This window comes from Argopecten irradians, chromosome 7 (assembly GCF_041381155.1).
Source record: "Argopecten irradians isolate NY chromosome 7, Ai_NY, whole genome shotgun sequence".
NCBI classification, from domain to species: domain Eukaryota; kingdom Metazoa; phylum Mollusca; class Bivalvia; order Pectinida; family Pectinidae; genus Argopecten; species Argopecten irradians.
Window position 1 is genome coordinate 45,653,503 of NC_091140.1, and position 25,391 is coordinate 45,678,893.

The 25,391-nt window shown below is 34.4% G+C and overlaps 1 protein-coding gene across 2 annotated transcripts; it reads right to left on the reverse strand.

The window, feature by feature from the left end:
* On the reverse strand, positions 1–25,391 carry LOC138326691 (leucine-rich repeat-containing protein 59-like). Of its 2 annotated transcripts, none has more exons than XM_069272694.1 (7): positions 25,168–25,391; positions 14,437–14,496; positions 7,551–7,814; positions 4,702–4,774; positions 4,243–4,401; positions 3,913–3,966; positions 1–3,395 (listed from the first exon to the last, which is right to left on the reverse strand). In XM_069272694.1, exons 1-7 carry the CDS (start codon positions 25,240–25,242, stop codon positions 3,055–3,057), a joined length of 1,026 nt encoding a protein of 341 aa, XP_069128795.1. In that variant the 5' UTR covers positions 25,243–25,391; the 3' UTR covers positions 1–3,054. The 2 variants fall into 2 exon arrangements, with proteins under 2 accessions (XP_069128795.1, XP_069128794.1); XM_069272693.1 differs by lacking the exon at positions 25,168–25,391 and adding an exon at positions 16,195–16,370.

A 25,391-nucleotide genomic window follows, 5' to 3' on the forward strand; every position in this document is an offset into this window, starting at 1 on the left:
GACAGATTTTCCCAGTCTTTATTATTTTCTTGTTTGATGACCTTTATACATTGTCATGATCATCCCAAAAGACTAGATACACAAGCAAATTTACATTAGAATTCAAGTTTCAAAACTAGCTACACCGATGGTATCATGACCATTTATATTTTTCTTTTAGACTTTCCTCACTTGAAATAAACTTCTATTTAGTGAAATTCAAAATAAAACACAAAGATCCTAACGTTAAAAAACAAACGCTTACAGTGTATGTCTCCTGTGCTTCTTAAATACTCTCTGACACTAAATTAGTACGTTAGTTCAGATTTTTTCTTTTCCAAAAACATACATGTCCTAGGTGTAAAATAAATAAGTCACCTTTATAAAAGTTGGCTGTGTCAATAAATCTAAAATATTTTTCTTAGAATTCGAATGCTGCAAACGCAGAAATCGACGTTTTAGCGCGAAAAAAAATCCCGCACGCAATGTTTCGTGCATGTATGAAGTAGCATGTATGTTGCAAAAGCAAGGATTTATAAGCGAGAAGGATTCGTCACAGTTTCTTTACACTACTAAACACCACAGGAGCGTCTATGAACCAGGAATAGAAAAAAACATTTTTCTCAACAAATACTTATCTTATCGCTTCAAAAGAAACACCGTTGTAAAGTTTATTAAATTTCACAACATTTATAATTAGTGCTGACTTAAAGGACGGAAAATTTAGAAGAATTGTCTTAAATTTTTCTTTGAGATACGACAGCTCATGAGCCTTCTTCAGAAAGTAAGACGGTAACCCTCGCACCCGCAAGCTACATTAAAGGATATACGCCGGCGGATATCAAAGGGAAATCAGTTGTCGCCCAACGTCACGGTCAGTGCATAAACACAAACGCTCTTGCGACCTATTTATCCAAAACCCCTAGTGACAAATCCTTCTCACTTAAAAATCCTTGCAAAAAGTTAACAGGAGTATAATAATCTATCGCGAAATTAGACACTCACGAAATTATCCATGATTACAGTAACTTACTCATCAGGCACATTTAGGTATTGAATTAAGACCTGATTTCTCTCTACCGAGCAACTAAATGTACAAGCTATTATATATAATTAAATAACGTAAATTGACGTTTTGTATGTCATAAGAACATTGTATCATTCAGAATCTCAGAGTCTCACTTGTGGCGTTCCAGTTAGAAAAAAAAACATTGAGAGAAAAAACTGTCTTAGGTTTTTATTTCAAATGTTTAATCTGTTCAAAGGAAAAATGCAATCCAAAAGAAATCAGGAAATTATCAGAATGGTATGAATCGCATTATCTATCACAAAAATATAAAACTGTGAAACTAAGAAACAAAATACAACAGGCACTTTCTCATTTGTTTTTAAAACAACAATTATTACCAATATTAATTGATAAAGATATTTAATTGATATACCTTTGCACTTTTAGTTCTAATTAAACATTCTGATGATTTTTCTATTTATTTTTAATGAGATCGGGAACTATTTTTGATGATATCAATATAGATAGAAGTAGTTTTGTATAAAATAAGTTGTTAGAAATTCAATTGGGTAACATCCATTTCACAAAAAATATTCAAAAGCAAGAATATACAGATATGTAAAGATATTTTTTTCTTTCTGCAAATAAAAAAGAATGCATAAATATGTCAACTATGAAGCAGAGAGAAAAACTGCACTTAATGCCCCAGAGTATTGTCCAATTACATGGTATTTCTTAATACTAGGTTCTTCTTGAATGCAGAGCAGACAGGAAATCTAAGCTTATACCACAGTTGTTTACTTATTTTCATTATAATGAAGACAAAAATGCTTATCATTCAGGACTCCTTCCATTTTACAGCCTGAATTGGATACTGGGGTTCTCAAGGAACTATCTGACGTAGACATCAAAATCAAAAAATCTGTGGTGGAAAATCTAAGAAGGGAAATATGGCAAGGAAATTAAGGAAATTTCTATGAAATATTGACATGTACATTATATTGTAAATAGTAGTACATATGTTTACCAGGAACTGACAAAATGCATTAGGTAGTTCTGAACAAGGCCGTTAGTATTTACTGTTGGTCTAGAGCATTGTAAATTTGTACTCACTACATAAAATTTAAGAGATGATATTGGTATTTTGATGGTGAAAGGCATAATGCAAGATAGTTATTGCACTAATTATATAAGTTTGTGCAAGTACATTTTTGTAGCTGAAAAAATAACAATACCAACATTGACATCACCCGATATCTGGCTGTCATCATGAAAGTACATGTACTATCAAGTAATCATTTTATAGTCCTAATAACACAAAACACAACAGTAAAACTTTGGACATGAAAAATAAAAAGGACTTTACAAAGTATTACTGACAGTTATCAATACTTTGTTTATATACATTTTCTGACAAAAAAATATGACCATAGCTATTAAAAGGACGTTTATTGAATCAAACAAACAAAAATTCTGTTTTTATATATTTCTGACAAAAAAATACCGTAACTTTCTGTGTATTACCCATAAGACAACCTACACTGGTGCATTTTAATTAATTGCTATGGGCATTATACGTAAATATAGACTCAAGAACAATAAATCTAATGTGTATATAATTACACACGAGTCTATTATTAAGAAATGATTTTATTTGCAAAATGGGTCACAATTGCAGATAGCCCATGGGCAATATGCACGAAATTATGTTCAGTTGGAATTACTCGAAGTGCATAACTTAATTTTACGATGAAAACTTAATTTAATTTGTCTTTAATTTAAGTTTTATTTCTTTTATATGGAAGGAAATTACACCTTCCTCCGGACTCCATAACCATTATCAGTGGCCATTAGACAGGATATCATGGCCTGGATTCAGGAACATTCACCTAATCAGGAAAATCTGATATATCAGAGTTACTTCCCTTTAATAATGATGGAGTGAAACGAAGGAAGTAACTCGGATATACCAGAATGCCCTAAAAGGACCCATTACCCTTAGTGGTATGCTTTAATTCAGCATTTTATGACAAATTTACACAATCTTTTGCCAACATCTAGAATCATCAGCTTTTATTTTTGTCTTTAGATTTCTTCGCTTTTGATTTCTTATTTGTTTTCTCCTCTGACGATAATTTTTCATTAATAAATTCCTGCACCTGTTTGATTTTTTCCACACAAAATGATTTTACTTTTTGCCATGTTGGGTCTCCATACATTTTCCAAGGCGGTATGATATATGTGTTCCAATGTGGGCTTCCATATTTGTCCCAAACAGGCTTCACATGTTGGCTATACACAGGGTTAGCTTCTATTTCCTTTTGGTAAACATTGAAGGCTCCAATAAATAAAGCAATGACAAGAGACAATATTGCCATCCACATTATCCAGGAACAACATCCACCACCTGTAATATTGAAAACATGACTTAGATTAATGTTTTTTATTTTTGCTTTGTTACTAGACGCTATACCTTGTGGCTACTGACAATTCACATGAAACCATCGAACTTTATCTGTCATCATTTTGAAATAATATCTTGGGATCTTTCTTGGACACCAAAAAAAATATAGATATACAGGACATCAAGTTCACCCTTGGCTTTTAGCTGATTAAAAAGTCAAAATCTGAAGAGTCAAAACCTATGAGAAATAGACATGCGCTTCAAACCTAAGACTCAAATGTGATTTTTTGGGAGTCAAAAATCTACTCTCATGTGTCTACTGGAAAAAGTATCTAAGAATAAGCGGCTGCTGATCATATCAGCAATTTATTTTTTGAAAAAAAAGGAATAACAATTAAAATGTTAGTCACAATAAATGGCATTATAAAAATAAACCTCTTCTGGTTATCTAAACATTGCATGATACTTATTGTGTAAAATATATTTCAAAAATAATGAATACAAAGGGAAATAACTCTACCTTTCTGACGGGTCTGTGCCTTTTGATGTGTCCCATTAGCTTCAACTTCCTCAACTGAAAACATTAAAATTCAGAACATTTTTCTTCCAGATATGGACAAATGACTTTTGAAATGTTAATACCAAATTCAAATCATAATCCTTATCAAATCGAATACGGTAAACCTCTGGTTAAATAATTCGAACATTCTTTCACCGCTACTTAATCAATTTCGATCTCAATCTTGAAATTTGCAAAAGTAAATTGCACAGGAATTAAAGTTGGTTTGCAGTCAACGTTACTGTAAGAAGCGGCATCAATGAAATATGTTGACTCATTAAACATTCTCACCTTCTTCTTCCTCATCCTCAAATGTGTTTTGCGGTTGTTGGTGATTCTGTTGCTGTTCTAACTGCTGTATTCGCTGACGTTCCAACTTAGCTTGTTTACGTCGTTCACGTTTTAACTGCATTTCTTCTTCCTCTAAAGCCTTCTCAGCAGCTTCACGTTCTGATATTTCAAAATAAAAGAATTCAGTCATTATGCTAATAACTTGTTAAAATTGCAAGTCGTGCAAATTATGAATTGAAAGCATCATGATCAGGCATTACCCATGAAGTGGACGCTTATAATTTATATGGTATTTTAAACTGAAAACAACACCAGAATCAACTACTGAATACACAAGTTAGCAGAGCAATTTCTTTGGTTTGATAGATTTAACACTGATGGTCATCTAGGAGGTGAAGGAAAGCCGGAGTACCAGGAGGAAAACCACAATTGTCAAGAATTGCTAAAGGATGAACCTACCGCGTTGGATGGTAAGTTTCCGCTGTTTCTCTCTTTCCACTGCAGAGTTGATACCTTTCATGTAGTCCAACACCTGGATAAGAAGCAGTATTAGTTAATACAGTTTTAACAGTATTCGAACAGTTAGAATGATATTGGATTGTTTTGGGGTTGTTTTTCTTTTCATTATTTTTGACAATATAATACTGTACAGCTGTTGATTTTCGCAAGGATGATATTTTTGTAAGTTTGCGGAACATTGATGTAATCACAAACAAGAGGCCCATGGACCTTAACGGTCATCTGATTATTAGTACAATACGACAAATGCATCCCAGCAACTTGGTAGCCCTTCATCCCAGCATGCCACAGGCCTAATATCAGGTCTCAAGGCCTCTCAGTTATTCAGAAGAAGTTGTTTAAATGATTTTTGTCTATTTGACCCATGTGACCTTGAAGTAATGTCAAGGTCATTTATTTGAACAAACTTGGTAGCCCTTCATCCCAACATCCTACAGGCCAAATATCAGTACCCTGGGCCTTCTGGTTCTTGAGAAGAAGAGGATTAAAGATTTTAGCCTTTTTGACCCCTTTGACCTTGAATGAAGGTCAAAGTCATTCATTTGAACAAACTTGGTAGCCCTCCATCCTAGCAACCTACAGGCCAAATATGAGTACCCTGGGCCTTCTGGTTATTGAGAAGAAGTTGTTTGAATGAAAAGTTTACGCACGGCACACGGCGCACGACAACGGACGGTGCATGATAAAAATAGGTCATCCTGACCCTTCTGGTCAGATGACCTAAAAATCAATCTGCAAAATATTAAGAAAAGGTTGAATCAAACAGACCCTTAAAGCCATATCACAACAAGAGATCCCAGAGGGATCGTGGCGCCCACCAAAGAAATGATCTATGTCTGACAATGGAAAGAGGGATCTTTTCTCTGCTTTCAAACTTTTTCAAAATTACTACATATAAAATTTGAGACAGATTGCTTCAGTACTTTCTGAGAAATAGCAGTAACAAACTTCAACTATCAAAATCCAAGATGGCTCCTTGGCGGCCATTTTGTTGATCAATCGGTCCCAAATTGATATATGCATAACTAGGGCCCTAGGGAAACCTACTTATGAAATTTGAGAATGATCCATTCAATACTTTCTGAGAAATAGCGATAACAATCTTTAACTATGAAAATCCAAGATGGCTGCCTGGCGGCCATCTTGTTGACCGATTGGTCCCAAAACACAATATGCACAACAAGGGCCCTAGGAGAACATACATATGAAATTTGAGACAGATCCCTTCAGTACTTTCTGAAAAATTATGATAACATTTACTAAAACTATTAAAATCCAAGATGGCTGCCTGGCAGCCATCTTGTTGACCGAGTGGCCCCAAAACGCAATATGCACATCAAGGGCCCTAGGAGAACATACATATGAAATTTGAGACAGATCCCTTCAGTACTTTCTGAAAAATTATGATAACATTTACTAAAACTATTAAAATCCAAGATGGCTGCCTGGCGGCCATCTGGTTGACCGAGTGGCCCCAAAACGCAATATGCACAACAAGGGCCCTAGGAGAACATACATATGAAATTTGAGACAGATCCCTTCAGTACTTTCTGAGAAATTATGATAACAAACATAGACTATTAAAATCCAAGATGGCTGTCTGGCGGCCATCTTGATGACCGAGTGGCCCCAAAACGCAATATGCACAACAAGGCCCCAGAAGAACATACATATGAAATTTGAGACAGATCCCTTCAATACTTTTTGAGAAATAGTGATAACAAACTTTAACTATCAAAATCCAAGATGGCTGCTTGGCGGCCATCTTGTTGACCGATTGGTCCCAAAATGCAATATGCACAACTAGGGCCCTAGGGGGACCTACATATGAAATTTGAGAAAGATCCTTCAGTGCTTTCTGTGAAATAGCGATAACAAACTTTAATTATCAAAATCCAAGATGGCTGCCTGGCGACCATCTTGTTGACCGATTGGTTCCAAAATGCAATATGCACAACGAGGGCCCTAGGGGAACCTACACATGAAATATGAGACAGATCCCTTCAGTACTTTTTGAGAAAAAGTGATAACAAACTTTAACTATCAAAATCCAAGATGGCTGCCTGGCGGCCATCTTGTTGACCGATTGGTCCCAAAATGCAATATGCACAACTAGGGCCCTAGGGGAACCTACATATGAAATTTGAGACAGATCCCTTCAGTACTTTCTGAGAAATAGCGATAACAAACTTTAATTATCAAAATCCAAGATGGCTGCCTGACGGCCATCTTGTTGACCGATTGGTCCCAAAATGCAATATGCACAACTAGGCCCCTAGGGGAACCTACATATGAAATATGAGACAGATCCCTTCAGCACTTTCTGAGAAATAGCGATAACAAGAATTGTTAACGGACAACGGACGGACTGACAGATGGACCACGGACCACGGACAAAAAGCGATTTGAATAGCCCACCATCTGATGATGGTGGGCTAAATATTTACAACAGCTAAAATCTTGATTTATCAAATTAGATCAAATCATGAACATTTTGACCAGCGAAATCAGCAGCCTATACAGTATTTTACATATTTCTAGCATGTCTATCAAATGTTTCCCAGCTCCAGTCAGTAAATCGGAAAAGTTTAAATGTGTTTTCGGTGGATTTCAAAGCAATCTATACATGTGTATATTGTATATTGTAAAATACAATTGTTGATCCAAAGGTTTCATTTGAATTTCCTATTGAAATTGTACTTTGTTGATGATATTGTAAAACACAGTTATAATGAATCACTGTGGACCAAAGAAATCACTTTGTTATAAGCATTAAACAGTAAACTTACCCTTTGGGCACACTTTTTACATTGGGCTTCGTCGAGACAGTCGCCAGCTACTTTCTTCAGATCCTCTTTCATTGGATTGTCCTTCAGATCCAGCCATTTTAGTTTACGTAGCTGGAAGAAGCTAATGGGGAGGACCGAGAGCTGGTTTCCAAGAAGGTCTAGATGCTGAAGATTCTGAAGTTGACCGAATTGATGTGGGAGTTCCTGGAGCTGGTTCTTACTCAAGTCAATCTTCACAAGATGTGCGAGGCTGCAGAAAGGATCCTATAAAACAGAAAGTTTACACTGGTAAGTCCAAAATAGGTAAAATAACCGAAACTTGGTAATTTAACTGGGAAATAGGTAAAAATTACCAATTTTCGGTTATTTTCCCAGTTGCACAGTTATTTTCCCAGTTGTAGAGTTAAATTACCAATGTCCAGTTAAATTCCCTATTTACCAGTTAAATTCCCTATTTTTCTCAAGCCTTGCCCGGAGGCTATATTCTTCACCGGGAGGTGTGAAGACTCCCGCTGTGAGACCATGCCTCGCTGGCACAGCAAATTTACCTGTGTCCGGTCGGCTAACTGGTCGGTCAACGTCCCAATATACTTACTGTGGGCATTTCTGGGCTACTATCTAGAAGCCATTTCTTGTATTTTATTACGTTTGTGATGTGTGTTACTGTTTCAACAGTTTTTAATAACGTAACCTGCAGTTCTCGTTTCAGATATCGTGGGACCAGAGAAGATCGAAGAACTGTTGAAGAGATGAACATGATTAATTTTGAAACTATTTAAATTATACAACATACACTGTCTGTCTCTTGTTTATTTTTTTACGAACAGCTGGTTGATCGTATAAATCCTTGCTAAAGTTTTTAATTCTATTTCAGAGAAACGAAACATCGTGATGCATGACTGTTATAGAGATGAACAGGATCGATTTTGAAATAAATCAAATTATTATCTCGCGAAGAAGTATTGTGTATTTTGAGGAAATTACAATAAAATGACATTGTTTTGTTTTGTTTTTAAATTAGTCACCGTAACCAGAAACTGATTGTCCAAAACATCGGCGGTCTACCGAACTCCGTGCACATTTCAATGTCTAGAGATACTACACATGAATAGTTATTAGAAGTGTTTGAAAAGATTAGAATCTAGTCACTTTAAATCGTCACAATACGTATTTAGTATGTTTGACTTTGAAATCATTAACCAATTAATCGGATAGCAGATACGTTTGCTTGCAATAATCGCATTGTGAGTAAACTCACTACGATACCAGACCCAAGCCATGGCTAGAAATATATAACAATACGATTGAAAATATCACTAACCTTGCAGAACCTTTTAGATTGTTAATTATGTAGTAATTAATTGCAAAACACTCATTATTGATATAGGTCAGTTAAGGCATCTAATAAATCCCGCATGTTTTGACTTTTTTTTGCACACGGCCTGCAGCCGGGATATGGCGGTTCCTATTTAAGGAGCATAGCTAGATTTGCTTTCAGAGTTTCATATGCAATATTACAAGAAATATGAAGATTTCTTATATTATTTAAATAATAGTTCTTTATTCAAGTCAATGTTTATTCAATGTCAAGAATGAAATCTTTTTTATTAAGTCGATTCAGACTCATTGTTGATGATATGTGGATCGGGTTAAGCTAACCAGTCACTCATGATCACAGTTGGCCGACAGGCACACACATACACTCTCTCCCTTAAAAATTTACAAGTAAAAGATCCATGAAGCTTTCGTGGGTTACATTGGATAATGATTAAATGCATGTCTATTAAAATTGCCTGTTCGTTTCAAGTTATAACGCTAAAATTTCCAGTCTTTAACATCTCTACAAAATATTACCGGTTGATATTTTTAGCCAGACAAGATTTTTTTTCTTCAGAAATTTTGGAATTTAGTTTGTGACATACAACAGTACAAATGAGTCAGTTTATAATCACTTTTTATCATATTTTTAAACAAACTTTGGTGGGGTGTACTACGATCTGTATTCATAAATCTAAATGTAGTCTATATAACATCACTTAAATTTGACACTTCAAATAACAGCCCGTGGAATAAAAGCGATTAAAAATTAAAAAATATTAAATTCTACAACATGAAAACTGAACGATTTCACTTTGGAGATAGGCATGCAGATCTGTATATGTACGTGTAACATTAATAGCATTAATTTAAAACAAGATATACATGGTAAAGAACGAAATATAAATCTGTTACAAGTACTTATTGAGAAATGTGTTCGTAATTAGGTATCAATATTTTTATTTTCCCAGCTATGGGCTGTGGCCTGAGGTTATCTATGCCATGCACGAGCGGGGCCGTGGTCTGGCAAGGTGGTTCACATTTCGTTATATTAAATATTGTTGTGAACAACTTTATCATGAATTACAGAAACATGACACAATAAAATCAATTATCTATTCCTAACCTTTTCACAACATGGCTTTCTATGTGTGAACAGAAACATATTTACATATATATTTCTGGTGTGAAACAAAAAAAAAAACTTGTACGTGTGACGGCCCGGCACCGCTTTGCAAGCTGACTTCAACACTAAATCTACACGACGGATGGTGATAAACTAAAGAAGATGTATTCTGGGGAGTAATATTTGTACACGTACGTATGCTCAGGCACTTACCTGTGAGTTGCAGTGACACGGATCAATTACTGATTAGCGTACCGGTGGCTGTCAATCAAAACACTACAGGTGGGCTTTCCCTGCTATCAAGAGGTGCGACCCCCCCCCCCCCCCCCCCCCCCCATTGTTTTCGTAACGCTTTGCCCGCGGCCATGTACTTTCCTTAGTTAGCACAGGTGGTGATTTAGTTTACAATGGTTGTGATTTTTCCCGCGAGTTATTCCAAAGACGTAGACATAATATAACAGATACGTAGATATCATAAATTATCTGTCTCTGGTTATACACACTTTTGAAATTAAGACAACTCGCTACATGTTTGGTAATATATTCTCATGATGTATGTATCGTCTTGTGTTGAAATTAATATTCTACATGAAACATGAACTTTTATTCAAGTGTACACGGAATGGTTTGGTATATCAAGCTTGAAAATGCGCCATTGGATAAAATTTAGAATTAAAGATGATAATGCAACTTTTCTCAGAACACAGCCCCAACCTATTGACCCGATTCGGGACCCCTGAATGTCGACTCTACTCGGTTGGTGTCGGCGATTTTCGGTGTCTGCCATCTAATATTTTGAAGGCACAAATACCTGTGTACATATCCGATACATGTTTAATATTATCCCCAATCACAAATATGAGTTTGGAATACACTATGTAATAAGGATTTATACCAAACATATATTGATGTACCTCTCGTTGATAAATGAACATCTCTGCGCGGTTACTGCATAATTATACACAATAAAATGTACATAATAATCCATGTACGTTGTATATCCGCCATGTTTGGAACCACATATACATGACTTTTATATCAAGGACGTATAAATGTTCTTGATTATGTTACCTAAAACCCAACTCGGGATTGGTCAAACCCACTTAACAAAGTTCTGACTTTTTCACGAAACCTGCCCATACAATAAGTATGTTTCTAAACAGATTTTTTTTTTGCATATATCTTAATGCATCTATTTATTGCATTATGTCTGAAATCGATCGTGGGATTTAATGCACACATTAACCATACCATTGCTTATTTATCAGTATCTACTGTGATTTAGCGTACTTAAAATATAAATAATGCAAGTGTCAGACGAAAACAAATGAGACTAAAGATGTCTATGTCTAATCCAAATAGTAGATTTCGAGTATCAAAATCAGAAAACTTCCGAATAGCCAATGTCGTGCTGCGTTAATTTCTATACCTGTATACCTGGCGCTCACAGCTGTCTTCTGTCTCTCAGAGTGTCTTTTATCTTTTTCATCAGGACCCTTAATTTTAACCACTCAAAAAATTTAATCGTCTGGATAACAAATTGCTGTTCAATATCTTCATATGTTCAATATGGCAGTTAATAAGAACTACTGAGAACACACAATTTGTAACTTTTAGTAGTTCTACTTATATTTGAGTCGAGTTGTAACTGCATATAACTAATATAATTAATTTATACATATGAATGTCCAAATATTTTCAGATTTGATATTTAGGATTTTTGATATAAACTTTGTACAAATAATACGAGAAACTTATGTCATCGTTATATTTGGTATATAATCAGCGTCCCGATCATTCCGATTTCAGTGTATATTGTATCCAATCAAATTACGAAGTGTACCTTGATTGGTATCTGATTGACTCCGCCCCTGTCATCACTTCTCTCACCGAGTCTTGGCAGCTACCCAACTTCAGGAATTGAAGAGTTTTACGTGCCGCCACGTGATCGTTTCGGGACACGCGTACCCAACTTCAATGACAAGCGGCCTTATAATAATATGAGAGACGCCATTTCTTTTTTAGGAAGGGACATTTATTTGAGAGTTGAACACTGTTGGCAGGAAATATATACCTTTGCACCCTAAAGATATTTGGTATGGTCCAAGGCTAGCACGTGGGGTGGCACATTTGTGTTAGATAAATCATTGCTGTTTGACAAATTCGGACGTACATACTATTACTTACTCAAATCATGGATGTTACCTTTTGTAATCGCTGGTGCTTCAGAAGGGTCTATACAGGAGGTAATTTAAAACATATTTGTGTAATCTTTTAACACTGTGAAGCATATGATGCTGGTCACCGTAAGTGCCTATATGCATGGCCAGTCTGAATCTTGTCGGCAAAGGTTTATGTTAGACATTGTAATTTGTAAATATAAGATAAATATTGAATTACTATCATAATAGTTTTCTTCTCCACTGGTCCTACGATATCTGAAATAGAACTAAAAATCTTTAGCAAGGATTTATACGATCAACCAGCTGTTCGTAAAAAAATAAACAAGAGACAGACAGTGTATTATAATTTAATAGTTTCAAAATTAATCATGTTCATCTCTTCAACAGTTATGCATCACAATGTTAATTTGGTAGTTTCTCCGATCTTCTCTGGTGCTACAATTAATTACTACATAATTAATAATCTGAAAGGTTCTGCAAGGTTAGTGATATTTTCAATCGTATTGTTATATATTTCTAGCCATGGCTTGGGTCTGGTATCGTAGTGAGTTTACTCACAATGCGATTATTGCAAGCCAACGTATCTGCTATCCGATTAATTGGTTAATGATCTCAAAGTCAAACATACTAAATACGTATTGTGACGATTTAAAGTGACTAGATTCTAATCTTTTCAAACACTTCTAATAACTATTCATGTGTAGTATCTCTAGACATTGAAATGTGCACGGAGTACGGTGGACCGCCGATGTTTTGGACAATCAGTTTCTGGTTACGGTGACTAATTTAAAAACAAAACAAAACAATGCCATTTTATTGTTATTTCCTCAAAATACACAATACTTCTTCGCGAGATAATAATTTGATTTATTTCAAAATCGATCCTGTTCATCTCTATAACAGTCATGCATCACGATGTTTCGTTTCTCTGAAATAGAATTAAAAACTTTAGCAAGGATTTATACGATCAACCAGCTGTTCGTAAAAAATAAACAAGAGACAGACAGTGTATGTTGTATAATTTAAATAGTTTCAAAATTAATCATGTTCATCTCTTCAACAGTTCTTCGATCTTCTCTGGTCCTATGATATCTGAAACGAGAACTGCAGGTTACGTTATTAAAACTGTTGAAACAGTAACACACATCGCAAACGTAATAAAATACAAGAAATGGCTTCTTGACTTAGCCCAGAAATGCCCACAGTAAGTATATTGGGACGTTGACCGACCAGTTAGCCGACCGGACACAGGTAAATTTGCTGTGCCAGCGAGGCATGGTCTCACAGCGGGAGTCTTCACACCTCCCGGTGAAGAATATAGCCTCCGGGCAAGGCTTGAGAAAAATAGGGAATTTAACTGGTAAATAGGGAATTTAACTGGACATTGGTAATTTAACTCTACAACTGGGAAAATAACTGTACAACTGGGAAAATAACCGAAAATTGGTAATTTTTACCTATTTCCCAGTTAAATTACCAAGTTTCGGTTATTTTACCTATTTTGGACTTACCAGTGACTATTGTCAGAGTTAAACCAGATTTTACTGACAAACATATATAATCTTAATCACAGGATTGGATGTGCCAATATCAGTCCTTTTCCATAAAAGTTATCCCATGCATCTGTATACATTGTAGTTAGCATGTGAAGTTTAAATTAATCAATTTTGGAGAGAAAAAACACATTTTCTTGCAAAAATTTTCATCAATTATTTTAACAATACATACACGTATACTGTTATCAATTGCTCTGAACAGTCCTTAACAACTGGCTATATAGTTTCATGCATACCAACATACAAAACAACAGATTTTCATCTACCAAATGACAATATGAAAGAAATATTGGTAACTCACTTTTGAAATACAGTATAGACAAAATAAGTAACTCTTAACGTGATTAATGTTATATAACAATAAATACATATTTTGATTTCATAAGAATGAGAGGAGATATATAATGTACCTCTATTATTTCAATTTTCCCACAGAAAGAGAAAATCATAAATATGATGTGGAACAATACAGGGGTTTCGAGATTCGAAAATGACACTGGTAAAGTACAATTTACTGTTGATTAATTTAGTCACACCTTCTGGCGATTGTGTTTATGACGTCACAAAAATCATCAACAGATGACTTCATAATTACCAGGTGGTGAGACTAATTGACAGTAAATTGTGCTTTACCCACATTGTTTTAGTTTCTCAAAACTGCCATATTTACCAGGTTTGTGTAAGCGAGAAAAAGTGGAACTTACAGGTAGGCTTGTTATGGCATTACATGACAGGTCTAGTCGTGTTGCTTTCGGTAACGCTGCCTGGAATACAGAAATATCAATTAATTATTATTATCTCAACATCTTAAACTTACAAAGTAACAGTTCTATTCAGTCATTCATTTAACCCTTGCACTTTTAATAGCAATTTTAAAAGTCAATCATATATAATCAGAAGGACTAATTTTTGCCAAAAATAACATTTACTGTGTAATTTAGGGCTACAACGATAGAGCAGTACTCTGATACGATATATCCCTTTCGATTGGATTATTTTCCATACGATACATTTGTTTTCTGTCATTTTGCATTTCCAACAGTTTTTTATGTCTGGATTTTAAGCTGCAAAACTAATGTATTAATAAACCATACGTAAAAGAGACAAATTAAAAAGGTGAGTATTTTTTATATTTGATGACAACAACAAAATCAATAACTCAAATTACACAAAAAAAAATAAAAAAATAAGAAGAAGAATAAAAGAGAGATAAATCACTGTAGCCAATGAAACTATAACAAAAAAATAAAACTAAAATTTATATCTTTGTATAGCTTGACATATTTTCAAAGCATCAACAGACTTATTTAAATTGATTGAACATGGTTCAAAATTGTAAATAAATATCATTATATTATGGACTTATTCTCATGACAACTAGGCCAAAAATACTAAGGAAATTAAGTTTAGGAACAAAAAAAAATTATCTTTATAGATAAAATTTCTGTGCAAAAATGTATTTGTTAATACTTGTACAATTTATTGTCATTGCTATCATTGTTATATCATAAATAAAATTTTACTTAAATCCAGATTTGTCATACCTATCCCACTCTTTTATTATAATTACCAAATGCCAAAATGGCAGCCATTACAATTGCAAACTTTATGATTATCTTCAGAGAGTATAGACCTATTAAACACTGAAAACGTGAGTAAATCGTTAAATAAATTGTGAAAAGTGTTAGCTTTTAATCTGATGCCTACCAGCTGTAGTTATAACATTTATTGTAAAGTCAGTAGCTTGTTTCCAAATCAGCCTCAGCTGGCCGACATATGTTAACTGGTGAATAGCGACACCATCTCATGATCTCTTTGCCAGGCGTAATAGGCCCATACTGCTAATCAAAACAGGTGGGGTGATGGTCAGATAATGTTTACACCACTTTTTGATCTGATTGCAGTGTCTGATAATCTGGATATGGCTAAGATTTATCGCTTCATATGCGAGTCTTAACACAGCAGAGACTACATCGTATCGAACCAAAACGGCAAGGCTGTATCGTAAAATTGTATCGACACACAAATATCGCGATTCAATGTGTATCGCGATGAATCGTTTCAGCCCTAGTGAAATTATTTTTAGTTTGACTTTTGTTATCAAACTAATAATAACTTCCTGGTAGATAATCAAGATAAAATGTAATCATGTGATAATCTACTACAGTAGTACAATTTAAAAGCATTTATTTCCCAATTCGAATTTGATCAGATTTAAAGAGATTTCTCTCTTTCTTAAACTCACGTTGAAAATTGGGTAATCTTAAAGAAGACGTATCGACAGATAGGATTAGAGCTATGTCATGTTGTGCTGCCTATATACCAATAAATAACCATATTCATGGCTTACAAGACTGATGAGGTGGATTGCATAATTTTAGCCGGTGTTCATGTTAGACGCTGGGGAAGTGAAAGTACAATTGTAATCAAGAAAATATGACTTATATCCATAAAATACCAACCAGTTCTTTAACTGGGACAACACTTAAGTTGTTCAGACTGAGATCCAACTCGTTTCCCTCCAATTTATCTCGCAGGCTGTTGTCTTTCGGCATCTTGCTTTCCTATTTTTCAGACGATTGTGAAACCGGAAGTACGTGTCAGTACGCAGTAAATGAAAAAAAAAACGCTTGCCGTAGTTTCGCATTATTTTCGGGCAGGGGCTGTCAGGCGCATCCGTGACTGTAGCCGTATCACTGCTCGTACCGGACGTCTGCGGTCGTACCGGATATCAATTACTAGACTGTTTCGGTGCATTCGAACGGCACTTTGTAGATAATGTAAAAAAAAACTTACATCCCTGACTGTACTCATGCTATACAACACATTTAAATTAAGTCTTTGTCTAGAGATGTACTATACAACATCAATAACTTACATCCCTGACTGTACCTGTGTTTTACAAAATATATAATTTACATCCCTGACTGTACCCGTGCTATCAACCATATTATATATAATTACATCCCTGACTGTACCCGTGTTATCAAACATATATAACTTATTATCATATCCCTGACTGTACCTGTGTTTTACAAAATATATAATTTACATCCCTGACTGTACCCGTGCTATCAACCATATTATATATAATTACATCCCTGACTGTACCCGTGTTATCAAACATATATAACTTATTATCATATCTCTGACTGTATCAATGCTATCAAACATATATTTCAACTTACATCTCTGACTGCATATAAGATATAGAAATATTGACTTTTTGTCATTATATTTTTATCTACAATACAGTAAAATATGTGCATACGGTCAGACCATACATTTCACATTTTTAATAATATCGCAGGTTTAAAAATTTCTTGTATTAACCTACACGAAGTCAATAATTGTTTTGTTATATGAAATGATGCCTATAATAGAAGATTTGCTGTTTGAAACAAAACTTTGAAACATGGACAGCACAACGACTAATATTAATAAACTTTTAGTACTTTTGCTATATTTCTTCACAATATAACGTACAGCTACATAAAATGTGTTTAATATTTTTCCATGATGGCGTCTATTTCCCTATGATTGTCGATGCTCTATTTTAATTGGTCAAAAATGCAATAGACGTGGAATTTCCAGTGTCTTTTGATCACAGGTTACCGGATTTGCAATGGCTATCTCCGGTTTTCATCGGTTGCAGGTTGACATTGCATTTTTTAAAGACCTGACCGATCGTCTAGATCAATCAGAAAACGGGAAAACTCGCAGTCATATAAAAAAAAAGATTTCTGACTGTACCCGTGCTATAAAACATTTAAGTATTTATTATGGGTACATGAACACGTGTGGGGGAAGCGGGGTTAAAGTCATGTGTGCCGTAATTTTCATACTCACGAAGCAATAAGAACATTCAATATTTTATTCGCTATCACATATTACCAACATTTTGAGAATTACAATACGTACAACGTATATTTTTTTGATTTTACAATTAGAGCTAAGAGCTGAAAATAATTTTTGGCAGTGCTGCTAAAAGTCATTATATTTTTATCTACAATACAGTAAAATATGTGCGTACGGTTAGACCATGAAGCCAGGTTGTGGTCTACAAATACATTTTACATTTTTAATAATATTGTTATTAGTAATGATAAATTGATTTCTGCATGTATGTTTCTAGGTAAAGACAAAAGGCATACAAACAAGAATTTTACAGTGCATATAAGGTAACATACATGTTTGTTTGTTTATTTGAATGATTTTAGCGGCTTAATTAATCAAATCAGATGGTTTTCAATATATTACTGAGGAAAATAAAACGTCAATTTCCGCCCAATTACGACAAATAACTTTAAATACGTAATCGGTCGGGTGGAAAGGGTAATTGTATCTTTTCCTTGTACTGGTGTTTGTAAGTAGGATCTTCGGTCTCAATTCAATTCAATTCTTTTATTACACTCAGATACACTATTGTGTATAACAAGAGGTCATACATATATAATTCAATTTTAAAGCATGACAGGCAAAATTAGATGCATTATTTGTATAAAGATTCAAACTTTTACAAACAAAATTCAGTGTGTCATAACATTTTTTCCAACAAATTGTTTCACCTTTAAAATTGGTAACATAGGAGATATTAATATACATGTATTGATTATAGTAATAATTGACTTATTCATATGTGTATATATATTAATACATTAGAACAATACATATATTTTAGATAATTTTGAGCTGTAATTAATACTATAACAAATTGCATAATTTCTGAACAAATAAGCATAAATTTGCGTACATTTTTTTATGAAAAATGGAGAACATGCCTTTCATTTTAATGTGATTAGGATGTTTTGTGTAGTAAGCAGGAATGTAATCCCCACGTAGCTGACTTAACATTATAATCTGAACATAAAAACAAATAATGGAATTCATCACCAATACCGGTATTTCATAAATGACATATTCTATTGTTACGTTGAACTCCTATCCATCTTCCGGTTTCAACCGGAAATTTAATATTTGAAGTTCTGAATTTGCACATTGTTTTTCTGTCTTTTTCATTCAATCGTATTAAATAATTTTCAAGTCCAAAATGGTTTTTAAATATAGAGTAATAAGAACCTCTCGAAGAGTTTTCAATATCTTGGAACCACGACTGGATGAACTGATCCCTTAATTTCTGGGTAGTAGTTGTTTTCAGATACTTAATATCAGGTAAACAGCTTTTTTGATATATCCAAACAAAACTTAAACCAGAAATATCTAGAATTTCTTTAACGCACTTAAGCCATTTGAATTCAGTTTTCCCTGTTACATGGAGGGCATACATTAATTTATACATAGAGCTAGACAATTTCGTTTCATTTGAGATGAGAGAAAACCAAAACCTAAGTAAACTTAACTTAATATCGATTGAAATAGGGAATCTGCCAGTTTCTCCGTATATCATGAAATTTGTAGAATTTTTCTTCACACCAAGAATTCTTTTGCAATATTGTAGGTGGATTTTTTCCAACATATTTATGTTCTCGAAACCCCATATTTCACTCACTAGAATAGCATTGGCTTAATCGATGAATCAAACAATTTTTAATTGTATATCTATTGGTAGGTGCAGATTCCTTATTTTACGATACAAGGCGAAAAGTGCCTTTTTAGCCTGATCACATAAATGTTTCTTAGCAATGTTAAAACTTCCATTATAATTGAAAATTACTCCTAGATACGAAAAAGTTTCTACTATATCCAATCTATTATCAAAAATGGAAAAGTTAATTGCCGTTTTTGTTTTTCTTTTCGAAAAAATCATCACTTTAGTTTTTGTAGTGTTCAACACAAGTTTCCACATTTGACAATAATCTTGAAACATATCTAACATTGCTTGCAAACCATCAGCTGATTCAGACATCAAAACGGTGTCGTCAGCATATAAAATTAGAAAAAGTCGAACATACATGTTAAGGTTCTCTCGACATAACTCATGGATTTTGTTTGGACAATCAACATTTTTATCAGCAAAATAAGTTTCTAAATCATTCAGATACAGGGCAAATAAAAAAGGTGAGCAATTTTCCCCTTGTTTTAGACCGATATTGGATGTGAACATCTCTGATTTTTCATTTCCATTTTGTACACAAGATTTTGTGTTCGAATACATAGCATATAAAACATTAAATATTTTGCCAGTTATATTACTCTTGATTAACTTTTGCCACAGGCCAACACGCCAAACCGAGTCAAAGGCCTTTTTGAAATCAATAAAAGCACAGTAATTTTTTTACCTGAAGACAAGTACAACGATATAAGTACATGTAAAATAAATATATTGTCTACGGTTGAATGACCTTTTCGGAAGCCCGCCTGTGCGTGACTGATGAGATCAATTTCATCCGATAGTTTATACAACCTAGCATTGATAACAGGCGTAAAAACCTTTCCAAGACACGATACCTGAGAGTTGGACTATTGGTATTATAAAACCCATGTACAAAAATAAAGGAAGTGAGCAAGATCCGGATAATTATAGAGCAATAACCCTTATAAGTTGTCTTGGGAAATTGTTTACTTCTATCATAAACACAAGGTTGAATAAATACTCTATTCAAAGAAACCTCATTTCAAAAAATCAGGCAGGATTTAGAAAGAATCACTCCACGATGGATAATGTTTTTATTTTGCAATCTCTGATATCTCTATATCTCGCTAATAATAAAAAGCTGTATTGCACTTTTGTTGATTTTCGAAAAGCATTTGATACTGTGTGGCGTGTAGGTTTATGGAAAAAGATTAGGAAAAGCAAAATAAAGGGAAAATGTTTTAAAGTAATTTATAATATGTATGATAATATAAAATCTTGTGTACAATACAATGGTCAAATATCTGATTGTTTTCCCGTGCCTAAAGCTACCAATACAGTACCTTATTATCTATCCCCATTTCTTTTCTCAATATTCCTAAACGATTTAGAACAATATATGGAGGTTGCAGGAGTTAGCTCCCTTGAGACTATCGAACAGAAAATGTCTGATAAATTAAGTATATTTTTGAAAATATTCATATTACTTTATGCAGATGATACTGTGATACTTTCCGAAACACCAGAAGGTATGCAAAACGCACTAGATATTTTTCAACAATATTGCGATACATGGAAACTTCAGGTAAATATTAACAAAACTAAAGTGTTAGTTTTCAGCAAGAGGAAAACTAAACAGGTGTATAATTTCGTGCTTAACGGTCATGTCTTGGAAACAACAGATACTTTTTACATATTTAGGCATCACTTTTAAATATAATGGTAATTTTTCCAACGCTGTTAACAGATTGGTTGACCAAGCCCAAAAATCAATATTCGCTATATATAAAAAAGGTGCGTAACCAAGCTATTCCAATAGATCTACAACTAAAATTATTTGATTCGTTAGTTGAACCAATACTGCTATATGGTTCCGAAGTTTGGGGGTATGGGAATTTAAAGTCAGTCGAGCAAACACACCTGAAATTCTGCAAACGAATACTTAAAGTCAGAAGTAGCACTCCAGATTTTATGGTGTATGGGGAACTGGGAAGATTCCCACTCGAAATAAATATCAAACTGAGAATGCTGTGTTTTTGGAATAGACTTATACAAAATGAAAATAAATTAAGTAGTATACTTTATAAACTAATCTCGAAGTTACATTTCGAAGGAATATACACATTTAAATGGATATCTTTCATTAAAAATATTTTTGATGAATCTGGTCAGTCAAATGTCTTCCTCAATGAAATACAAATGATTAACAGTTTTTATAAAAGTTTTATGAAACAGCGCCTTCAAGATCAGTTTATACAAAAATGGTTCTCAGATGTGGAAAATTCCTCAAGAGGGCAAACTTATCTAATATATAAAAAAGAATTTGGATTTGAAAATTATCTTATAAAATTATCGGAAATGAATAGAGTATACATAACTAAATTCCGTACATCAAATTTAAAAATTCCAATTGAGACTGGAAGATGGCGTAATGTTGAGAAACGTGAAAGAATATGCCATTTATGCAATGAAAATATCGGGGATGAATTTCACTATCTTTTTGTATGTAAACACGAAGAAATAAAAAATATACGTATTAAATATATCCCACAGTATTATTATAGTAATCCCAGTCTTCATAAGATGGGTGGCCTTATAGGTATTTGTAATATCCAATTATTGAAGAAGGTGTCTCTATTCATTAGAAAAATGATGGTATTTTTGTAGATGTGAATAAAAGCTATGATAGTAGTACGGTATAAGTATTGTTAATTTCCAAATTAATTGTCCATATTTTAGTAATTGGTAATGATATATATTGTCCATCCTGCCACGTGCAGTTGAAAATGTAACTTGTAATTTTATAATCCATGTAACACATTTTAATGTGTCTGGGAGACTATAATAAAATCTTTGAAATCTTTGAAATCTTTGAAATCTTTCGAAACTAGTGTAATTGCCCTGTAATTATCTAGATCTTTGGGATCACCTTTATTTTTAAAGATAGGCTTAATAATCCCCGTACTCCAGCTTTCCGGAATAATACCGGTGTCGAGAACAATATTAAAAAGTTTGTTATAAACAGGTAACATTTCATTTACAGTACTCTTAATGTATTCATTATATATATTATCAATGCCACATGCTTTATTATTATTTAATTTTTTAATTGTGTCCACAATTTCTTTGAAAGAAATTTTATTATTCAGTATATTGTCATATGTGTTATCTGTAAAAATAGGAATTTCAAATTCTTCTGTGTCATTATCTTGGGTTGAATTTAGATTGCTGAAATATGTATAGAGGTCTTCGATAGGTAAATCAACATTAAGTTCATGATGCTTCTTATCAAGTCTATTCAACATATCCCAAACTACTTTTGGTTGATTAACTGATGTTCTTCTAATTTCAGTTTCGATATTTTCTTGGAATTTCTTGTAATTTGTCTTCAAGAGATTCCTATATTCCCTGCTCTTTTTCACTACTGTTTTCCGGTTTGCACTACTTTTCAGAATATTATAACGTTTTTTCGCTTCATGAAATTCTTTTCTTTTACGTGAGCAGTCGCGTGTAAACCAAGGTTTGTCACAATTTAGTGTAGATTTTCTTCTATTAATTCTGTTTTCTTGTGTACCAAAAACATTTTTAGCTGCCTTTTTAAACATGTCCGTAATCATATTTACTATATCATTTATATCAGTTTTTAATACTGGTGTTGTTGACTGCTGAAGTCTTGTTATTTTCTCATTTATTTCCATTATGATACCGTCTTGTTCAGATTGTAGAGTGTTAACAAAATCAGTTTGTTTTTCTTTTACCCATTTTCTTATTTTCTCTGAGGTTGAAGTATTTTTTTCATTTTCAAATATGGCCTCTGTGTATTGAATACTATACAATATTCTACAATGCGCATCAGATATAAGTGGGTCAAAATCCAGAATTTCGAAATCAGTTAATATAGGAAATATATCTGAGGAGACGATTAAATAATCTATCAGACTTACATCTTTACACGTATTTCTACCAATGTTAATGTCCTTACCGGCCCTACCATTCGCTATGTAAAGATTGTTATTTTTACAAAATTCTAGAAGTTTGATTCCAAATGTATTTGGTCTAGCTTGATCTTGGCTAACTCTTAGTAATGGGACTCCAGCCCGAATTAATGATTCATAATCGTAAAAATAATTTCTCAAATCATTGCTTTCAACTGCATTAGAAAGTTCTACCAGCTGACCGTCTGGAACAACAAAATCATTATGGCATTGTGTTCTAGCATTTAGGTCACCAATAATCATTATTTTTTGTTCATTCTTAACCAGATTGGTCATTTCATTTTCGATATCATCAAACGCTTCATTCGAAGTGTATTTTGACGTTTCTGGCGGTACATAAACACAGCCTATCAGTAGATTATGCGAGTTTTTAGAGGTATTTATTTCTACCCATTGAACAAACTCTGAAGGAGTTTTATGAAACACTAATGATGACTTATACTCGTTCTTATAGATCAATATTATACCACCTGACTTACGCTTATTCGCTATATAACTGAATCCCTGGGGTAAATCTAGGACGTCATAGTCATCTGTTTTAGTTTCTACAAAAATAGAGACGTCATTTGATTTGATAACATCTACAAATTCAGGTGATAACAGTTTTGATTTGATACCACATACATTGAGGTAGGTAAATTTTAAGTCCTTGGTCACATGACCCCTTGTGTCGCGTCCCTAGTGACGGCCGTTGTTTCCGGGAGGTGGTCGTTCGGTTGCAGGATATCTCGGGGGTGCGTCGCGGTATGGCTCTCCGTTAACATACAAAGTATCGTAATTAAGCACAGCCCGGTTACCACGGCGTTTCTGTTCCCTCATCACTGGGTATAGCGCGCCGCGCCTTCGCGCGATTTCTTGGGGAAATTGTTTTTGTATGCTGATCTCCGGTTTATCCCGTAGTTTAGTAGGCGCCGCCTGGAGTACTTTTTCTAAGTCACTGTACTTTGAAAATTTAGCAATGATGCTGCGAGGTTTGCGGTCGCTCCTCTGTCGGAGTCGGTGAACATTGTCAAATGCTATCTCATCCGCGCGCTCGATTTGTAAGGAATCGCGGAGAAAGTCCTTCACCGTATCTTCAGCGTTTTCAGCCTGGTCATAAGTATCAGGGATTCCTGAGAATAGCAAATTGTACTTCATGGACTGTGTCTGCAGTCTCAGGAAGTTTTCAGATAGTTCGTGGTTTTCTTGAAGTAACATTTCATTTTTTTTTCTCTAACTCACTTACACGGAATTCCAGGTTGCAGTGGTGATCTTCCTGTTTATCGTTTGTAGCCTTGTTTCTCTCCGCCATTTCCCTAACATCACCCAAATCATTTTGGATATTTCTTATACAGTTTTCCAAGGACGTATATGAGACTCACATAAATCCTTGAGTTTTCAAACGTATTTATTTTTTCATTTATCTGATCTAGAATGTCCAGTTTGGGGAGAATTTGGTCTAGTTGTGAGAGTCTAGTATGTAGATCATTGATAAGAAACATCGAAGGCGTAGGAGGAGGCGAGGGCGGTGGAGGCGGAGGCGGGGGAGGCGGTTCCATGCTGGCCATTTGCGGGGCCGGTGTGGAGTAGGGTACGTGGTACGGGATTGGGACAGGATTAACATATTGTGCAGGAGGCGGTGTATTGAGTCCTGTTGTTGCGGTCCCCGTCTCACTCGTCCTATTCGGAGTGCTATGATGGAATGCACGCGCTGGTTCACGTGCACTTACCTGTGTACCTGGTTGCACAGGTACATGATATATAACTGGCGAGTTTGGGTCAAAACTATGCGAAATGGGTAAACTTCCATTTGGTGAACCGAATAGTGAGCAGTGGGCATTCGATAATATTTGTGATGTCTGCATTCCGGTTTGTATACCTGTATCAGAAATGTTCACGTGCTGCGTACCTGTATCGTTCGTACTCACGTGTGTTCCGACTCGTGACTTACTGGGTGGGGTCACACCAGAATTTTTGCTTCGTTTCCTTCTTCTTCCTCCCATTTCCTCATGGCTTTCACACAGGTTTCAACATAACACATAGCTTCTATCCGTTATTTGGTCAAAATGAGTTCAGTAAAGTGTCAGAATTACATCAAACTTTGTAAAAATATTCGGAGCCTATACAATGCCAACCAGCTGCTAGCCTGTCA

Excerpts from the sequence above, each read along its gene's own strand:
- LOC138326691 (XM_069272693.1), bottom strand. The coding sequence starts at position 16,287 with ATGCCGAAAGACAACAGCCTGCGAGATAAATTGGAGGGAAACGAGTTG. Across the intron at positions 4,402-4,701 it reads GAAACTTACCATCCAACGCG|AACGTGAAGCTGCTGAGAAG; the intron begins GTAGGTTCATCC and ends TTGAAATATCAG. Across the intron at positions 3,396-3,912 it reads GGCACAGACCCGTCAGAAAG|GTGGTGGATGTTGTTCCTGG; the intron begins GTAGAGTTATTT and ends TCAATATTACAG.